This window comes from Asterias amurensis, chromosome 12 (genome assembly GCF_032118995.1).
Source record: "Asterias amurensis chromosome 12, ASM3211899v1".
NCBI classification, from domain to species: Eukaryota; Metazoa; Echinodermata; class Asteroidea; order Forcipulatida; family Asteriidae; genus Asterias; species Asterias amurensis.
Window position 1 is genome coordinate 58,636 of NC_092659.1, and position 21,076 is coordinate 79,711.

The following is a 21,076-nucleotide window of genomic DNA, read 5'->3' on the forward strand; positions in this document are numbered from 1 at the left end:
TGACGCAGAGGCCGGGCAGCGGTAGCGGAGGCCTAGAAGCGGTAGCGGAGGCCGGTGTCAGATATAATTGTTTCTGGCATGTCATACTGTCCGCTCCGGACACTTTTGCATATGCAATCGTGTCCGGGGCTTTGCAAAAACCGTCTGACGGACTTGTACATTAACATGACTATATATGGTATGTGCGCGCGTAGCGATCGTGCATGCACTGAACCTACGAATGCCTATATTATGCAGCATGAATATTCATGTGCATTTCCCATGCCAGTCATGACACTGCCCTTAACTTGTAAAAAATGGCAAACGTGTTCCGTCGACCAAGGGCGTTAATTTACTGCAAGGACGGTTTTTGCACGGGGCGGACACAACTGCATATGCCAATGTGTCCGGGCGGACACAATCGCATTATGCAGCAGCGTCCGGACGGACACGATTGCATATGCAAAACCGTTTTGCGGACATTATTGCATATGCAATAGTGTCGTCCGGATAGTATTGCATAGAGGACATAATTGCATTCTACACCGGGTGCCGTTCAACTTTCCACTGTGTTCAAATTGTCCGAATGGCCAACTACGGTATAGCATTACGTCATGCGATGCCTGCGCACAGCAAGCGAAAGTAGTCAATTTTTAGTGCCGTATTGAGTCATCCGTTACCCTCCGGTAGTTTTCACGGTGGCGTCCACGAGTCGAGTACAACTAGCGGCAAACGCGTGGATCGTGTGAGTTGTTTTTCTATGCAAGCAGAGTGTGACCTGCCTAAAGTTGTACCCATGAATACACATAAAAGAATCGTAATATAAACAATTTGGGGTCACTGCTGAGAGAACTACAGTACTCGCCAGGATACTCGCGGTGGTATCTGACAGGTCACCCGGAAAACTGAACACGTCGGAAAGCTAAAACCGTTCGAACAACGTGCTGATATGCCCGACTACGTCACCCGGAAAACTGAACACGGCGGAAGACTGAAACCGCCACACCTGAACAGTCCATTCATCGCGCGATGTATTTGTGATCGGTTGGAGATGCGAAGCCGCCGCACAAGGTTTTGAAGTCCGACTTAACAGCAACTCGATGCCCACTAACTCCCCCCCCCCCCCCCAATGACCCAGGTATAAGGTTCAGCTCCATCTAAAAGCACACTCAAGCATCACTGGGTGAAATGTCGAGACAAAATAAAGGTCGTACGGCTCACAAACTTAATTTGTTTACGATTCTTTGCTGATGTACGTCATATAGATTGTAATACCGATATATTCTGTTGACAAACTCTTCACTGCGCAACAAACCAACAAAGATCAAGTAGGTTCTTCAAAATGTGATGTGTGTTGCAGAGGCCAAATAAGGTAGTATATTATTTGACGAGTGATAAGGTACGGAGTCCGGTGTGGTAATTATTAACGAAGCTTGTACACTCTTTACTTTTGTGAAAACAACTATACACTAAACAAAATCACTGGGTTCACAATGTGTTTGACTTTAGATTTAACTTATTTATTCTGTACATTGCAAAAAAACTTCATAAATACGAAAACACGTCGTGATGTTTTAATACAAAGACAACCCATCGCATGTTGTCAGCCAAAATGCTCAGAAAAGTCAAAACAAATCTGAGATTTATTCAACTGTCCTCACAAACTATTTTTTTGTAATACATGTATATCGAGTTGAACTCGTCAGTCAATGGAAATGCTGTTTAAAATGGCTGCCACAAGTTTAATGCATGATGGGTAAATGTTTATCTTAAAAGAAAAAAGGAAAAAAAAAGAGCAGCAGAGTGAGGGTATATTGATGCTATTATCGGCCCGTTTGAAAACTACGGCCAGCAGTTTGGTCTTCGTTTGCAACTTTATGAATGTCTGCTTTCAGTACGGACTTCCAACATTTGGAATCAGTTACAGGTTATCAGTTTGAACCAGTTCCCACTGGTGTATTTTCAACCAAGTTTACTCGGTAGCTTTTAACATGACACATGTTGAGATATTTTACATACAGACATATACAGGTGATACGATACTTACTAAGAATGGGAGGCTTTGGCAGACGCAAGGTGGTAGCAGACTTCATAAAAACTATTCTTTAAGACGTGCGTACGCTGAACCATAATGGGTGCGTTCGTTTAGCTTCCCAGGGTCGACCCCGGTGTGTGGCAGTTTTTTTTTCCAGGACGAACGTGGGTAATTATCTGCACATGTTCGTCCTAGAAAAAGAAAACGCCACACACCGGGATCGACCGAGGGAAGCTAAACGAACGCACCCAATGGAAATGTACCTGGTATATCGGCTGTCATCACCAAGCGCTCCCAAGTCTCTCCTAACATTAAAGGAACACGTTGCCTTGGATCGAACGAGTTGGTCTTTGAAAAGCGTTTGTAAATGCATATGGTTAGAAAGATGTTTTAAAAATAGAATACATGTACAATGATCCTCACAAATTTTCCTCGAAATTGCGTGGTTTTCCTTTTACTTTGCGAACAAACACGGTCGGCCATTTATGGGAGTCAAAAATTTGAATCCCATAAATGGCCAACCGTGTTAGTCAACGAGGTAAAAGGAAAACCACGCAATTTCGAGTGATACTTGTGTGGATCATTATATTCTACTTATAAAATATCTTCCGAATCATATACATTTTATAACAAACGCTTTTCAAAGACCAACTCGTCCGATCCAAGGCAACGTGTTCCTTTAGTACATTGCGTAATAAAACCCGATCCAAAAAGGTTACTGTGTCTAGGAAGATTTTTATATAATTCTTTTATGTGAAATGATTAAGTATCTTCCCTCGCATAATAAATACATGCATGTCAAACATGAAGCAAAAATTTGAAGCAATAACCTGATCTTAATTATACACTACTTTTTGGCTGTTGTAGTGTTCCTAATGAATACATTGTTTCTATTAATACCAGGCTCACACTGACCAACCTGGAATAAATATAAAGACCAACAAATCATTATGTTAGGTAGTATTTCAGATGGAACACTACAATAACATGTACAGATTGCCCTTTGTAACACCCTGTCTAGCAAAAGCCACACCAATCAATGGTTAGGGTCTCCAGGTTGTAATTATTTACAAACGAGACACTGTGAGACCAACATATGTTGAAATTTGTGTTGTGTCATTCACTTCATTAAAGGTATGATACATGAGTGAATCATTATTTTGGGGTGTTCGAACATTGGGGTGTGACCCTTAGTCTTCAGCCTCATTCTGGTTGAGCAGGTTAGTGTCTTGAGCCTGGAAGCACCTTATAGTCTGCAGCACATGCCTCGTGGTATACATGTACTTCCATCTATTGCACTGCGAATAACACATCTTCTATTATGGCAAAGTATACACTTTAATGTAGCAACTGAATCCAGCAGTCCCCTGCTGACGATCAGATCATACTGATCAAATCATTGAGTTGTCAACCACTGATTCTTTTCAGAACCAACACTACACTCAAAAGAGATTAACACATGGTGCAATTGCAACCCTCACTCAATCACATGTAGTTTCTTGAAAGGAAGCATTTTGTTTCTCTTACATTTGTGTATGGACCCAACACATGTCATCTCATAGTACTGAAGAAATGTAGATTCAAACATTCCCCAAGAGATCCTTTTATTGTGTACTCTACCATCCTGGAACCTAATGGATCCCCCATAAATTCTGTAGACTAATATTAATGACAGCATCGTTGCGTTTTGAACTACATCACAGCTAAAGGTTAGGTTTATTATCCAACCTAGCACATTCTGTACACTGGTAAAGACACCTAGAATATTCTGCACAATGTACAGAGAGCCACTACACTCTGTACACTGTACAAAAGCCAAAATCATTCCATATAAAGATACTAAGACCTAAACATTCTGTAAACTGTGCAGAAGCCACTCTGCACACTGCTCAGAGGTCAACTACACTCTTAGACAAACTAAACGGGTCAATCTGCAGACTACAATACTATTAATGATAGTGTCACAACTGTGCCATTGTTTCAATACAAAAAGGTATGTCCTTACAGCATCGGGCTAGTTTTATTCTGCAGCCCCAGACAGACTCTCAGTCTGTTTTGCATGCTATCTACACCTTTTAATGCCCAATGTACGCTAGTGGTTAATTTGTATTGTATATTGGGCCAGTAAGTTTCTCATGTTAGTGATATCCAACCAAACTTTGTGCAATGAGATTAAGTATCAATGGTTGCTGTTGCATACAGTAAAACAAATGAAAACCTGGTCAATGACAAGGCATAATGCATTCTAAAGTAATGTTCATTCTGTGACACTACACAGATTAAGACCTTGTGGTGCATTCCAGCATAGGGGATTCATGTCATTCTGCATGCTAAAAAAAGTTAAAGGTACATGTATACTATGCAGCATGCCATGTTCATTCTGTACACTACACACAGGCACATTGCATTCTGCATTTCATTCAAGGATCAAATACTGTACACATAGAAATGGGTCATTACAGTCTTCTTTATACTAAATAAACTACAGGCCAAGTACATTCTTTACACTTGACAGAGTACATTCTGTTTAGCTGGGGTACACTCTTTACACTGCACATAAGCTAAAACTAATCTGTACACTGTACTTAAGAAATACACATCGACATGTACATGTACATCGACTGTTACCCAGACAGAACATATTGTACACTGTGCACAGACCTAGTACACTCTGTACATGTAAACTGTACAAGAACCTAGATTTCTGTTGACTGTACATACACTTATACACCCTGTACACTGTACATGGACCTAGTTCACTCTGTACACTGTACATGGACCTAGTTCACTCTGTACACTGTACATACACTCTGTACACTATACAGTACATGGACCTACATGTAGTACACTCTGTACACTGTACATGGACCTAGTTCACTCTGTACACTGTACATGGACCTAGTTCACTCTGTACACTGTACATACACTCTGTACACTATACAGTACATGGACCTACATGTAGTACACTCTGTACACTGTACATGGACCTAGTTCACTCTGTACACTGTACATGGACCTAGTTCACTCTGTACACTGTACATACACTCTGTACACTATACAGTACATGGACCTACATGTAGTACACTCTGTACACTGTACATGGACCTAGTTCACTCTGTACACTGTACATGGACCTAGTTCACTCTGTACACTGTACATACACTCTGTACACTATACAGTACATGGACCTACATGTAGTACACTCTGTACACTGTACATGGACCTAGTTCACTCTGTACACTGTACAGTACATGGACCTTGTACGCTGTACATGGACCTACAAACTGCAAACAGGTTCGCTCATTGTGTAAAAAGTCTTTAATAGTTCTGGGCTTTGGTTACACCAATGTACATTGCTTTCATGTTCAAGGAAAGAAAGTTTGCACTCATGAGTCTCGAAATTACGTGCAAGACTATTAAACATTTTGAATTTGAAGTTACAATTGCACACTTTCAAAAAGATACATGACATGGTACTGGTTTGATTAGGAGGATCAAGACAACCCTCTAGGCCTCTGTTGTTTGGGAGTCATCTTGGGCAAAGTCAGTATCTGTTGTCTCTGGGGTGACTTCCTTGGTTTCTTTATCCACCTTGGTATCTTTGTCGAGCTCCGACAAGAACCGATTGATCCCAGACTGTAGAAGGGATGCTTTGTTCGGGAAGGACCTCGTCTGCTTTGCATCCCCGGGGCGAGGTGATGGAGGCGGGGGAGGGGAGATGGATTTACTAGGCTCGGAAGGTGACAGAGGCGTAAAATCAATTGGGAGTCCTGTGGTTACAAACAAAGGAAAACAAATAACCAGAACGATTAGTTCAAATTAAAAATTGTTCTGATTATTTATAAGTTTATAACAGTCGGAATTCTCCAGAAAGGAAATTAATTACAAATACGGTCAAAGTCAATGAAGTATCATCTGAGGGCCCCCATATCATCATTTCTTAATTTGGTTGTGACGATTCAAGCAGGTTATAGACCCATGCTCCACAGTGAGTTGAGAAAGTTTGTGGAATGGTCTAAAAGTATGCCTGATGACCAGGGATAATAATGTTATAAAAGCTGATTGATCTAGCTACTGTGATAATGTACGATATAATGTAAGAAGCCAGTTTGATTATTTAATTCCTTACCTCTTCTCTGATAAAACAAGATGTAGACACTTGATGAGTCACTGTCAGCTGGATCCTGCTGAGTGACTGTTTCATCATTACAGTACTGCCACTGATTGGAGTAAGGGTTGTGCACATAGCAAGTGTAATGTCCAGCATTCACACCTATAACAAGCAACCAGACATACAAATAATGATTATATTAATACTAGTGGGTTCTTGCATAGCCCATTATCTTCATTACAGTACTGCCACTGATTGGAGTAAGGGTTGTGCACATAGCAAGTGTAATGTTTAGCATTCACACCTATAACAAGCAACCAGATGTACAAATAATGATTATATTAATACTAGTGGGTTCTTGCATAGCCCTTAGACCACCGGGATTGCCCGGTAGCTAGAGGCATTAATAATCATTTCTAATGCACCATATCAATCTTAAGAAATGTTCAAGGCGCAGAAACAATGTCATCAAAGAAATACAACAATCAATCAATCAATCAATCAGAAAGCATATATATAACGCCAAAACCAATAAAATCAACCAGCCAAAATCAATCACATAGACAGTGAAAAGAAAGCAAAATAACAACATCAGGGAAACAAATCTTAAATAAGGTAAGTTTTCAGAGCAACTAAGAACTTGTTTACATCGGAAATGTTATGAACAATTTGAGGGAGTTCATTCCAGAGAGAAGATCTAGCATGTGCGAATGAACGATCTCCCCATAAGGTGTGAGTTTTAGAATTCTTGTTTTAAATAGCTGCAGGAATGAAAACACATTGACTGTTTTGTACAAATAAAGTAGTCAGTTTAAATTTTGTCTCAATTTTTTTATATAAAAATAGTTGGCAGACCTCGAAACAGCAGTTTGAAAAACAGTGCAACTTCAATCGCAATGTTCTGCAAATACAAGTTTTTTTTACGGTGGAAGAGATTACTTTATGATCCAGTGAAGATTTGTACCACAAAGAATAAAGAAAATTAGGATTAATATCTGACTTGATGACTTACCTCCAAAGTGGCAAACACAGCTCTGTAGATCATAAACGAGGCTCAGTTCATCACTGGAAACACCAGGACATAGAAAATCTGACATATCTAGACCCTCAACTGGGAACGTAACTTTATTCTCTAGCTTGGTGCTTGTAAACTGGTGGAAAACAAACCTACCAAGAGAGAATACCACTGGATAATATACATAATAATAGAAATTGTCTAACTAAACCCTAACATACAGAAACATTGTTTTTAATTCTTAGAAATGTGAGATCGTATACAAGATACTGCGGCTCATTCAGCAGCCACTGCCAAAATCACTGGAGCAAACAAATCTTCCTAGTGACAAGTGTAACTGAGTTCTGTAATAGGGACCTACAGCTTTACGTCCCATCCAAAGGATGCAGTAATAATGATTAAGTGTATTGCTTAGTGTAGTGTTGGTTAAGGTAACAAGTATCACGACCTGGAATTGAATCTAAAAAGTCTTACCTTTTTAGATACACAATGAGTGTGTCTGGATACCGGCAGACAGCGATGGTCTTGCGTGCACACTGGGGCTTACAACATTTGGGACAAAACCACGGGTTATGCTCATCTAAATCCTCACTGAATGGTAAAAACACAATAAGAATATGTCATCATCAGGATGTTTGAAACTATTCAGATAAAATATGCTTAGCGACACAATCTGCATGGAGACCTGCAAACAACAAAAACTATTTACACACAACAAACATGGTATAAAGATGGTCATGGTAGGAAACTCCCTTTGAAATCATTTTTCATAAAATGCAAAGGTTTACTAAAACTAGTTTTAAAACATTTTTACCCACTTTTTTCTTGTGCCTCAAATGACCGGTTTGGTATTTTGAGTATGGTTGATAAGAAACAAAGTCTGCAACAATATTTTCAGCTCTTCCAATCATGTAGAACACCTTTACACAGCACTCACTGCCTTTTCATTGGAAACCAGTTTTTTTTAAACAAGTTAGCAAGAATGTTTCAAGAAAAAGAATTACAATAAAATGGATTTATTAAGTTGTCATTATAATAACCTTTCAGTAAAAGCTTTGAAGCAATCCCTCAGAGTTAATGGATTGTTACTAGCAATCTCCATAACAGACTTGTCATCATAGGCACGACTGGCAGACTCCACTACGTCAGTGGGTAGGTTCTGGTAGACCACAGTGAGGTGATCATCAGAATGGAGGGTGATGTCTACTTCTGGAACTAGTTGGCAGCCTCGGCAGTGGACACTGTAGATACAACGTGAACACTGGATGCCCTGGACAGGAACAGGTGAAGTGAAAGCTTAAAATAACAGTGATGCTGTTGAAACCCCTCAGCTCGTGTAAAGTCCAACTTTCCAAAGATATCTGGGAACAGTATTCCCTAAACACTAGTCTTGGTCCCAAGACCATTGGTGTTGCGCGGTCACACACAACCAACGTTCCGATTATGCACGGCAAAAACTGTCCACGCTTGTAATGAACGAACGCTAGCGGGCGCTCTGTTTCTCTGATTTAGATCTCACCATGGTCTTGAATATTTGCAACGACGGGTCTTAACTTTTTTATTGTTTTTCGGCAAATCTCCCCCGACTTTCCGGTGGAGCCAATCAGAGGCTGCGTTGCGGTTGGCTCATGAACAATTCATCAGTGTTGTGCATGTAGTGTACAATGCATGCAGTAATTCCGTTGCATGACTTTTGCTTTACTCTGTGTGTGGGTATATATGTTTTTATCGGAGTATAATAATGTCCAGATCAGTAGGATTTGAAACTTTGACACAGGGTGGAAATACGATAAAGAAAGGTTTGTGGTACCAGCACAAACATTTCTGTGTATAATGTCCAGATCCAGACACCTGCATTGCCATGATATGCAGCTTGAAATGCGATCGTGGCGTTATGCTCCCGACGTGCCAGGGCCCACACTGATGAAGCCTGTATTGGCTAAACAATTTGCTTATAGTTAGCACAAAATAGTATTGCTTAGCAGAAACTGGTTGCCAGCCAATTTTTAATTAAATTTGAAATTTTGTAGTGCCCAAGTAAATTTTTGGATAGTAAAGAAATTTTGTACAGTATTTTCTGCCAAACAGATATTAACTGGTGGGCCCTGTAGTGTTATTCACAGTGAAAGTTTTTTAATCTTGGGGGGGAAGGAAATCTTGAGGGATTCAAAAGCGTCTTTGTGAGAACGTATTTTGAAACGTAACCGTAGCTGCATATCTTGGAACGTAAGCGTAGCTTGACTCGGGATTGAAAGCGTACTTTTTGATATTGTAGCGTAACCTATTAGTATCTTGGAGTGTATAAGCGTAGCTGAGTAGCTGCGTAGCTTGGAACGTAACAGTATCTTTTGGTGGAGCGTAAGCATATCTTGGAACATAATTCGTAGCTGCGTATCTTGGAACGTAAGCGTAACTTGACATGGGATTGAAAGCGTACCTTTTGATATTATGGCGTAACTTGAAGGAACGTAAGCAGATCTGTAAGCGCAGCTGAGTAGCTGTGTAGCTTGGAACGTTGACATCTTTTGGAACGTAAGCATATCTTGGACTGAAGTGTAGCATCTTGGAACATAAACGCAGCTGCGTATCTTTGAACGTAGGCATAGCTTGACTCGGGCTTGGAAGTGTACTTTTTGATATTATAGTGTAACTTGAAGGAACGTAGACCTATATGCGTATCTTGGAACGTAAACGTAGCTGCGTATCTTGGAATGTAAGCGTAGCTTGACTCGGGCTTGAAAACATGATATTATAGTGTAACTTGAAGGAACGTAGACCTAAGCGTATCTTGGAACGTAAACGCAGCCGAGTAGCTGCGTAGCTTGGAACGTAACCATATAACATTTTTTTTGAATGTAGTCGTAACAATATCTTTTGGAATAACTCATGAGAAATTTCGAGTTTTGATTGCTTGTCCAGCGGCGACTACTGCTATTCAACTCCCAGTTATTTGAGGCGAATAGTCAGGTCATTAAATTCCACTAGTTGCCCAGTTTAATCATTACCTCAAAAATAACTCTTCATTCACAGAATTAAAAAAATAATACTTTGTTTGACAAAATTATGCTTTGAGGGAATTTTGTTTTAGCATTATTTTTATTTAAACCTTTTATAAAAAATTCTCATAATTTTTTTAAGCTACTCACACAATAACACTGTCAATATAACAATATGCGATATTCCTACGTTTTGACATCATCAAAATTACCTGAAAACTCATAACAAAAAGAAATTAGGGGCCATGAATTAAAATGGAGCATATTGGAACGTTGCGATCATAAGAAACAACGGATTCGATACCCGCAAGCTGGGAGTTCATAGCGCCTGGGATTTAACACCTCCAACCCCCACGAGACACGGCATGGGCGGTACGTGATATTCCACAAGGCTTATTTCACGTTCCGATTGCTCCACGCCGTGGGGCCATACAGCGTCCGATACACGGACTCTCTGAATGCTATAATTTTACGTTCGATTTTTGACCATTATTTACGATTTCAAATCGTCACGTATCCATAATCTGAATAGGTACCTATACTTAAAATTTCACTGTTTTCCTTTTAATAGGCCTATAATGACCACGGAATCACTCTTTGAGCAAAGATTATTAAAAATAGACCGCCGATCATATTGACCTTTGACTCGATCTAGTTTGAATAGTCATCTTCAATTCGTCACGTGATATGAATATTGCATACATTAAAAGTAATTTACATAGTCTGGCCACGCCTTCAATTTGCAAATATCCAAGACCATGGTGAGCACAGGACATGGTGAGATCCGTAAATCAGAGAAACAGCGCCCGCTAGCGTTCATTCATTACAAGCGTGGACAGTTTTTGCCGTGCATAATCGGAACGTTGGTTGTGTGTGACCGCGCAACACCAATGGTCTTGGAACCAAGACTACCTAAACACATGATACTTGACCAGTTGAGTTGAAATCAATCTCAAGTTGCCTCATCTCTATGGTAATGATGCAGAAAATGTTAATAACTCACCACTATGACTTTGAACTTTAATTTTTTATTTGTTTTATTAGTCAGTCAATCGAGGTTTAACTTATGAGAGGTCTTCAACTGCAGACCATGGCTTTAATATTGCAGTTATGCACTTGAAAGGACAATCAGGCTTTTGGACATCAACGGCTCTTTGGACATAAAGATGATGACCAGTAATGATACTCACCCTGCCATCTGTGAGAGTGACTATGAATGGGGCATGTACTGGAAGCATTCTCTCTATTTCACTGTATAAACATCCTCCATTAACCTCATTGTGAGTGTGTATTGCGTTGGGATAAGAGAACAGCTCCCCCTATTGAAATGAGATAAATTACAACAGAGGTTGAAGAATCGTGCAGTGGCCACCATCTTTGATGAAATGTACAAGAGAGTTGTGCACAGCGCTCAAACACCACATTTCCGTTGTTTGTCATCAAAGATGGCAGTCAATGACTTCATGCGTAATCCATCTATTCAGCATGCTCAGGGAGGAGTTATGGCAAATTAAGTAGAACCTTGTCTGAGAAAGGGGGCTACAGCTACAGCTTCGGCTACGGCTAGATTTGGGATGAAGAACATTCATAGCCATAGCTGTACTCAGCCAATTCAGATTGGGCTCAAATGTTGAACCCTGTTTAGGGAGAGAAATCCACCAGGCCTTGAGCAGGACCAGAATGACAATGAGGAAAACTTTCTGCACATTGAAACAAACACAAGCTCTTCTTCTGATTTGAACAGGAATAAGAGAAGATTGATCTCACTTGTCGCAATGTCGTGCCAGTGCAACAATTTGTTGTATCTAATTTTGTTTGTAAATGTGTCCTGTCTTGACTAAATTGTTCCAAGCAAAACGCTTTGTCTTGACATGTACTTGATTTACATGTATGCCTTAGGTTGATGGGACTGAATAGGTTAAACCTTATTTATGCCTACCTGGTACTATTTTAAGCAAGGGCCAGGGTTGAGGGAAGGTCCCTCTGCAGAACAAAACTATGGCACAAACCTTTGTTTCACTATCTTCTGTGACGTCATTCCTAAAAAGTACCGGTAGTAGTAAGACCCGTTTAGCAGGCCGAGCTGTAAGTGATGTCTGCATGATGACATAATCCTGACTGGGATCAATCTCTTTCCTGCAAACCTGTCAAATGACACACAGAAAATGAAAAACAATATAAATAAAAGGACAGCTTGGGGCTTGGGGTTAAGGGTTAGTGTTAGGGTTAAGGGTAAATAAACTCATCTTACCGGACAATCCACTGCTTGCTGCCCGTAGTGTTTGACTGCTCTCTGCAAAGTGGAGAAATAAAAATAACCTTCCTTTATCAAGTCATTGCACTATGCAGGAAATAGAACTTCACAAACAATAATAGATAACTCAGTTGGTAGAGCACTGGCACATTATATACAAAAGTCACAGGTTCACTTCAACACTAGAGTACAAACAAGTTACTAGATAGAAAATTTATCTTGTTCAATCTAAATTATGTAGTAAATAATTATCAACAAATAAATAAATGAATAAATTTGCCCCTTCACTAATGTTGCCTTTGCATTGCGCATTGATATGTCACAGGACTGATGACAGAAGTTCCACAATGAAAAACCAAGCAATAAACCAAGCTGTCCTATCCTTACCTCCATGCAGGCATGACACAACACACCACCACAGACTTTGTGTGTTAATAACTGATGCTCAGGATACTCCTCTAGACAGATTGCACAGGAATGCCACTGACTCATCACTGTTTTCCCATCACTAGCATCCCCATCTCCACCACTACTCCTCTCTGGAGTAAATACCTCATCATTCCATGTGGTACCATCATCCTGGCTAGGTCCCCATACTGCTTGAGGGCTGTTTAGATCAACATTACCCTGTAAGCTGCTGTTGGAACCCCGTGTCTTCCTCGTTAATGATACGCTGCCATTTTGTGCGTCCATCGATGGTAAATCGTTCACGTCAAAATACGATACATTTGAGAAGACATCCTGCTTTTTGGTCATCGACGTTGAGGCAACAGCAGAGTCCAAATCCATAGTGCTGCTGCCCTCATTGCCGCTCTTCTCTGCGTATTGGCTGGAAATTAACACATCATCCCACGACGTCCCTGGAGCCTCAAAGGCACTTTCTGAACCAGTGGGGAGAAAATCTCCCTCGGCTGTAAGTGGCAAGTCAACGCTTTCATTCTGCACATTAGCGGTATTGAATGTTACATCATTGCTCCCTGCTCCCATGTCAGGCTCGGCCAGACTACTCGGGATTGGTTCACTTGTTGCCATAGCAACATGAGATGGCTCTTCAAGAACTGATTTGGAGTAAACCTCAAATGCATACAATAACCGGAAACTGTCGTTGATGTATCTCAACTGGGTGACGTCCTCCTGTCAGTAAAAGAAAAAACAATTGTTTTGAGTTTGCAAGTCAATTGATTTAGGTCTACTACTAAAGATCAAAAATCTTGATTAATACTAGCGCCTGATTTTTAGTGCATTGAATGGTGTTTTTGTTTATTGTAAGGCGTTATCAAGAACTTTTGTCCGAGCACCAAACAATTTTGCTGCATTTTTTACTAGGTGAGTTTGGTATTATGAAAATTTTCGGAAGGGTGCAGCGCACGTCCAAAACCCCTTGTAGAGAACCCTGAAAGGATAGTACACTTAACTTAATTGATTTGGGCTGTCAACCCATATTAACTACCACCAGGGGAACGTAGCCACCTACTCCTGGGCGTCTGAAACAGGGTTACCCCCTTCACTGTTAAGGATGTAGGCATGGGTATCATCTACTACTTATCTTCACCTTTTAATCCATCTTCTGCACCATCCTAGTATAGCTGAATAAGGAATCTCCATTGAAAATTTAAGGAGCATGGCTGGTAGAGCAGAATGAACTACCAGAAGTGCTCTTTACCAAGGACAAAACGCCTTGGTACCATTTCCCTTTCAAACATAAAGCATAAGGCCTGCATCTTACCAGAAATCTTGAGATATGATGGTCCAGACCTTCGGCTAGGATCAGCTCTTTGTCCACAGGGAGACCATCAGCGTAAACTACTTTGACCACTGCCTGCCTCAGCTCCATCACTGTATCCAGTTTATTGAGTGTCACCAGGTATCGAGACGGAATTTTATCGTGTTTGGGAATGAATGTGACGACTGAAGTAAACAGAAAAAGGAGGGAACATAGAAGACAAATTGTGTTTGTAAATTCAGTTGTTTTGTTCGCATCACATTATGGTGTCCTGTTTCTGGCATTGGTTGGCTGCGTATTGCCTACATCACCTTGTACTGTTAACCTTTCCAAGGTATTGTTACGTGTACATAACTGGGTTTCATAATTCAGACTTATAATAGACCACAGAGACCATGGCATCTGTTACCCTTGGTCTTGGTGCCCCTTCAAACGTTTCCTGCAGACTTTAAGATTGTACAATGGAAGTGCAAAATGAAATGTCCTTGCCCTCTCATAAATGAAAATTAAGACAGGTCGACGCAGTGGAATTTCTAGGACCTGTTTTAAATTTCACCAGGGACACTATGTGGATTCTACCAGGGACACTGTACATGGAGTTGGATTTTAAGTCTCTATGTGACTGCATGGGTTTCCCCTGGTATAATTCTCTCTGGTTTTCCTCCCACATCGTCTTATTTGTCTTTTCTCCTTTGAGTTCTTGGGCAGTGTAGTGATTAAATTATTTTTCTAAGAGTCCTTGGCCCCACAACCAGGATTAATAAATAATATGAAAACGCAAGTACTGCAATTTATTATTACTTGTGAAGTAAATACTTACTGAGTTGTTTTTCCATTGCACGTGGTAGAGGAACAGACAAGTACATGAATGGTTCATAGATGATTGAGATGTGGCCACAAACTGCACATACAACCTGATGGCAAATTACAATATCATGAGTCACATATTGTCAACAGCTTCCAACATCTGTTGGCCAGACTCAAGCATGTCTGGACAGTACTGAGTATGTTTTAAGTACATTAGTGTAAAGGTGAACCCAAATAGTCTGGTGGCGAGTGGTCTAGTGGTAAGACATCTGCTCTAGAATAGGAAAGGTTAGGGTTAGGGTTAGAGCTCAAACCTACTAGAGTAAAATGCCAGTGAATTTTGTTCACAGAACTGGGGAAAGTATGGTATACAGTGATTTACACAAATAGGTGAGTGGGTGAAATAAAGTATTGAACTACCGTATTTAACCCCCCTAACCTGGGTCGAATTTTCAAGCAAATTGACCAACCATTTGAACAAATGATACTGCACGATTTATGTATGGTGGTACAACTGTGCAATGATTTATACAATGTGTACTGTGCAGATGCATTCACCACAAATCATATTGCAGACTACAAAGTTTATCTATAATTCATAAATAAGGATCAATAGGCAATGTTTGAACATGAGGAGTGTTTAAATATGGCCTGAGCAAACAGAGTGGAAAGAGGGCGCTATCAGATAATTGCAACCAAAAAGTTTGCACCCTTTATAGAATTCATCCAAAATTTCTTTTAGGTTTTGGTTTTACTTACAGTGCTTTTAAATTGTCCTTGGAAGTCCATGATGGGCGACTGGTTGACCCTGAGGTAGTCGTCCCATTCTCTTTCCCCCTCTCGGCCCCTCCGAGGGTCAACCTCTTCCAGTGTCGTCTCTTTCTTGATATGCAATGGATTCCGCTCGACCGACAAAAAATGTTGATTGTTTGGAACGAAGCAGCATTCCTGCTCTTCGCTTGTACTTGTGTGTGGATGAAGACACAGCCTATCATCTCCAAGTTTGGCAGAGTTTTTACTGATGGTGTTGTCATTGTTGGTTGGGAACAGGAGGTTTGGTCGCTTGATTGGAGACTCCTTGTGACTGACTTGGGGTTTCAGCTCATTGTAACATTCCTCTTCCATGCCCGACTTGAGGGGCAGGTCTTTCCTCCCTTCCAGTTCCATAAGTTTGTTGGTAACTTTGCTGTCTGTTATCGGAAAGAAACCATCGGTTGTGAGGAGCTCTGGGACGGAGTAAGTGGCATAATTATGAAACGCGGTTGTGAGGCCGTCTTTAGAAAGGTTTTCAAGAAGCTCTGATTTACTACAAGAGTCCATCTTCATCCTCTTGATGGGGTCTTCTTCATCGTATATATCATTCTCGGGGAGGAACTTGACCCCAACTCCTTCCCCGCCACCGTTTTTCAAGTTCCCCTTGAGATTCTTCTTGGCAACCAAGAGATTAGTCTTCTTGTTCTTTGGCTGAGAGCTGAGCTTTTCGCAGTCGTTTTCCACTCTGTTCCTGAGAGGAGAACGTTGCTGCTTGGCAGGCGACTTTTGAGATTTCTTGGAGTTCTCTTGCTTTGGGAATTTCTCGCTGCCCGTCGTAACACTTGACGACGGCTCCTCCTCCTGCATCATGTTGGTATTCAGGGTCTTCATATCTTTCTTGAAAAACTCTGCGATGTTAGGAACTTTGGTTTCCTCACTGGATGCACTTCCTTCTTCAGACGTAGAGCCTGTGTCTTTGTCACTCCCTCGCTGGTTGTTTTGGTTACGGGGGATGTGCTCCTCTTTACCCGAGTCGATTTCCAGCGCTTCCAATTCACTGAGCTTAGACGTGGATGCTTCAGACATGTACTGGGAGTCACTGGAGTTTTCTGAAATGTCCTCAAAAGGAGAGTGGGATTTTTTCTTGGACTTGGCTTGATTCAGCTCCTCATGTAGAGTGTCTAGAAGAAGTGCCAGAAACTCTTGTCCATCATGCTAAAAGAAAACACGAAAGACACAATAGAAATATTTGTAAAATGTTTACCACAATGAATGGCGTGTCTAAGCGGTCTAGTTCATTTGACCCAAGGTCTGGTATTGTCAGAAACAGAGTGTAGGTTTGAATCCCAGTCATGACATTTGTGCCCTTGAGCAAGTCACTTGACCTTAATTGCATCTTTTTCAAATGGAGTAGGGTTTAAAGACACTGGACACTATTGGTAATTGTCAAAGACTAGCCTTTACAGTTGGTGTATCTCAACATATGTATAAAATAACAAACCTGTGAAAATTTGAGCTCAATCGGTCATCGAACTTGTGTGCGTTTAGATGGTTGATTTTGAGACCTCAAGTTCTAAATCTGAGGTCTCGAAATCAAATTCGTGGAAAATTACTTCTTTCTCGAAAACTATGGCACTTCAGAGGGAGCCGTTTCTCACAATGTTTTAGACCATCAACCTCTCCGCATTACTCGTCACCAAGAAAAGTTCTATGCTAATAATTATTTTGAGTAATTACCAATAGTGTCCACTGCTTTTAACAGAACAAACAGGCTATTTGATCTTAGTTTTGCTGACTTTTTTTGAGACAACACAAACAACCGGTCAATTAGACTAAAGTAGGAAGAGCATCATGCCAGCACTAACCTGTCGGTAATCCCTAAACTGCCCATGCATGAACCCCAGAGTTTCTTTGAACTCAGACGGGTGTAGTAGTGAGAACTCCCCACTCCAGGTTTTACTGACAAGGCTACCAAACCTTCCAGTCAATGTCTCTGGTGGAAGGTGGTCACTCTTGAGGAGATGCTGAACCAGGCTGGCGTTGTGGAGCAAACACTGAAGGCCAGAGTTCATAAAGCAGGTATTGCCCATGTTGCGAAGGCCACACATGCCGCGACTAGCCTTTACATCTGGGTAGGAAAGAGAAGTGAATGGATGTAGTGTGTAGCAGCAACAAAGTTCTCAGTTAGCTGAATTAGTTTAACACTAAGGGATAGGTCTCAAAAATTGGGCAGTTTAGCTGATTAGAAAGTTCCTTTGTGTGCATGCTTACAAATCATTGGAGCCCCAAAAGTACCGGAACATACACGAGTGATGAGAGCATTGTATTTTTAACGTTCCAATGGAACATTCTCTAATTCAACAGAATTGTCTACGAGCGGCGATGGAATACTTAAATCCTATCTACATGTAATTAGAACGTTCCTAACAACTGGACTCTAAAAACACTCCTCAAGCTTTACCAATGCTCCAAAAACTGCCAAATAGCAACAACAACAAAACTGCCAAAAAGCAAACCGAGCAGGAGAAGAGGGTTCACCTAAGGGGATGCAACTTGTATTTGCAACTTTTATTGTGGTTTATTACCTTATAAGTATATTAGAAATGCAAACATTAAATGATAAAACCTTCTCATGAGTCTAAATCAAAGTGATTTTTTCAGTATTTAGTTTGCTCCATAATTGGGTGGATATGTTAAGCATTAAACATCTTAATCAAGAACGAAAACTTACCTTTCACATCAGTATTCAGACTGTAGTCACTGTCCCCTGCCATGAAGTTGGCCGGAACCGGACTGTTGTTGTGAACTGCACGAGTACAAAACAGAAAATTTCACAAAGAGTTACTTTGTTTCAACAGACTTTGCAAGTTATTGGGAATTAGAGTCAATATTGATAAAAAAGATCTGAAACATTGATCCAGATCTTAGAAAGTCTGTTAAATGGTTGTAATTTCCACTTGTTGTTTTAAAACCCCTGGAGTATCATCGGTAATAATTAATGAATCAAGAGTCATGATATCTTATAGCCTCGCTACTAAGGGCAGCACACCATATCAAAACCTCTTGTCACCAACCACTGGAAGGAAAGTACTGAAAGTCAACGCTGATGGCTCACCAAAAGTTACTGCTTGCACAATGCTCGGTAAAAATGCTCGATGGCCAGGGATATTGGAATTGAAGGCCTTCGGGCTACAGTTTTCTGGTAAACTTGTTTAATTCCAGACATACAGTATATCCCTGGCTTTTGTTTTGTTTTGATTATATTTATGTATGTGTTTTTATGCCGAATAATAGTAATAATAAACATTCAAGCACCTACATGTCGTCGGGCGCTCATTTTCCTTATTGATTTTCCTCTTGAAAGAATTTATGCAAAGATCACTTGTTGCTGGTTCCTTCAACCTAAAACTTTAAATCATTGATAATATTTGTATCGACTGAAACCAAAACACAATGTGGTCCATTGACACTTATTGTATCCCTCACCATTGCCAGCTTCTAGTCCAGGTAGTTGAGGTCCATACATGGGTTGATCATAAGGCACAATCATCATCCCTGAAGAGACTGTAGAAGGCATATACTCCATCACTTCAGCATCCATTGCCATCCCACTTGCTACTTCTGCATCCCACTTACTAGCATCGGGCCCTGGTGGCAGCGAAAAACTTGGAGTTGCCATTTTCAATTGCTGTCGAATAATACATACAATACAAAACCTTGTTGGAAGCTTTTCTTTTACTCATTACTACAGCAATGAAATTGCTTTTCCCCCAACATACAGTTAAAGATGCTAGGTAGAGCTACCAACATTTGGGATTGGGAAGACTTTGTACAACAATAAGCGAAACATTTAGAATTACTTTCAACATAATATTGAAAAACTGTCCATAACGGCAATTTCCAAATATTTTCATCAGAACTTTTTAAGACAAATTGTTTATTTTGAGGGAACTTTCTGCAGAATCAGGGAGATTTGTTGTATGTACATGTACATACATGTAGCTTTCCTAGTAAAGTAAAAATTTCCACCGATCAACACAAACATAAATTGCGAATTTAAAAAACTATTTTTTAATTGTAGGTTCAAGAATTTGTTTGATACCGTATAGAGTGAACAAAATCCACCAAGCCCAAGGGCAAGGAGAAGTGGTTCTCATAGTCATACTGTGGGTTGATAACCTTAATATAAATTATTTATTCTTAGTTTTATTGTCAAGATCTTGGCCCTCCTAGCCTAGGCATAATGTAATAAACACGACATCCAAATCACTCAGCCAGGGACAAATAATTCTGCATGTTGCTAACAAAAAACAAGCTTTGTACTAATTGTACATTTTTTTTGCGGCACATGCACATTTCCTGAGTGTTATTTTTTTATATTTTATTTATTATAAACACTGAAAAAGCATCATCTGTCAGTATTCATTCAGAGATAAAATTTAATTTTTGTTACCATCAAACATCGCGAACATGCAACTGTGGTCGACAATGGCACATTGCCTTCTTGTCTCTTTCCTTTTTGAATGTAAACACACCTGCATGCCAGTTTTGTTATATCTACACTTCAGCAGGCAGACGAGACAAGCTACACAGCATGTGATCACTGACTGAGTGAATTGCAAACACACACAGCATTGCCATTGCCATCATTATCATTATTTGGGCATGATGATGTGAATTTTGTGACTCAACAGAACAACCAATCAACAACAAACAATAGATAGACGATGATCATGATGATGAAGAAGAATGTATAAAAATCACAAAATAAGTATCAACATTATACCTCCATCATATCGAAGCAGTCGTGGTTTATCCAGTGAAATGTGTAACTATCATAATTTGTAAAAAAATTAAGAGTCGCTCCCGATGCTGAGTGTGTGGGGAATCCCCGTGCACCGCAGAGCGAACGGAACCCAACAATACAATCCGTTCCAACAAATGTGATTTACTCGGTCAGGCGCTGCTGAATTTTCATCACGTGCATAACGAAAAAAAAATACGAATAATTAGCATACCAATAAATTACATTAAGGGCAAATCACCTGTGTTCCACAAAAAGTGTTAGTACACAATTTATTTTGCAAAGTTGCTTTTATTTTGGCATCATAAGCAATTAAAACAAACATTTGTTATTTTCATACACAGGAAATAAAATATCTCACCTCGTCGGCCATTTTGTTTTCTTCCTTTTAAATAACCTTTTCCAAAAATATTCTTTATTTGTCCAAATTGTACTGTTTATTTGTTATTATTGGATACATAAAGTAGTTTATAATATTATAAAGAAAGAACTTAATAATAATTTATTGTGCAAAAGGTACTAATAATCATATTATGTATTATTTACAATTCTTTCTGAATTAATTATTCTTGAGTGGATGACATGCGCGCGCGAAACAA

General features: G+C 40.1%; 1 protein-coding gene across 2 annotated transcripts; it reads right to left on the reverse strand.

The window, feature by feature from the left end:
* Positions 1–1,477: 1,477 nt before the first annotated feature.
* LOC139945146 (uncharacterized) lies at positions 1,478–20,850 on the reverse strand. 2 transcript variants are annotated; one of them, XM_071942423.1, is made up of 16 exons: positions 20,839–20,850; positions 19,160–19,361; positions 18,405–18,479; positions 17,539–17,801; positions 15,680–16,888; positions 14,934–15,027; positions 14,117–14,298; positions 12,778–13,524; positions 12,388–12,429; positions 12,146–12,280; positions 11,327–11,455; positions 8,181–8,410; positions 7,615–7,731; positions 7,138–7,292; positions 6,144–6,287; positions 1,478–5,784 (listed from the first exon to the last, which is right to left on the reverse strand). In XM_071942423.1, the coding sequence occupies exons 1-16, from the start codon at positions 20,848–20,850 to the stop codon at positions 5,522–5,524; spliced, it is 3,999 nt and encodes a 1,332-aa protein (XP_071798524.1). In that variant the 3' UTR covers positions 1,478–5,521. The 2 variants fall into 2 exon arrangements, with proteins under 2 accessions (XP_071798524.1, XP_071798526.1); XM_071942425.1 differs by lacking the exon at positions 20,839–20,850 and adding an exon at positions 20,460–20,550.
* Positions 20,851–21,076: the final 226 nt, after the last annotated feature.

Coding starts and splice junctions, on each gene's coding strand:
- LOC139945146 (XM_071942423.1), bottom strand. Junction 15,028..15,679: donor AAGGACAATTTAAAAGCACT/GTAAGTAAAACC, acceptor ATTTGCCATCAG/GTTGTATGTGCAGTTTGTGG. Junction 11,456..12,145: donor CAGAAGATAGTGAAACAAAG/GTTTGTGCCATA, acceptor TCATTTCAATAG/GGGGAGCTGTTCTCTTATCC.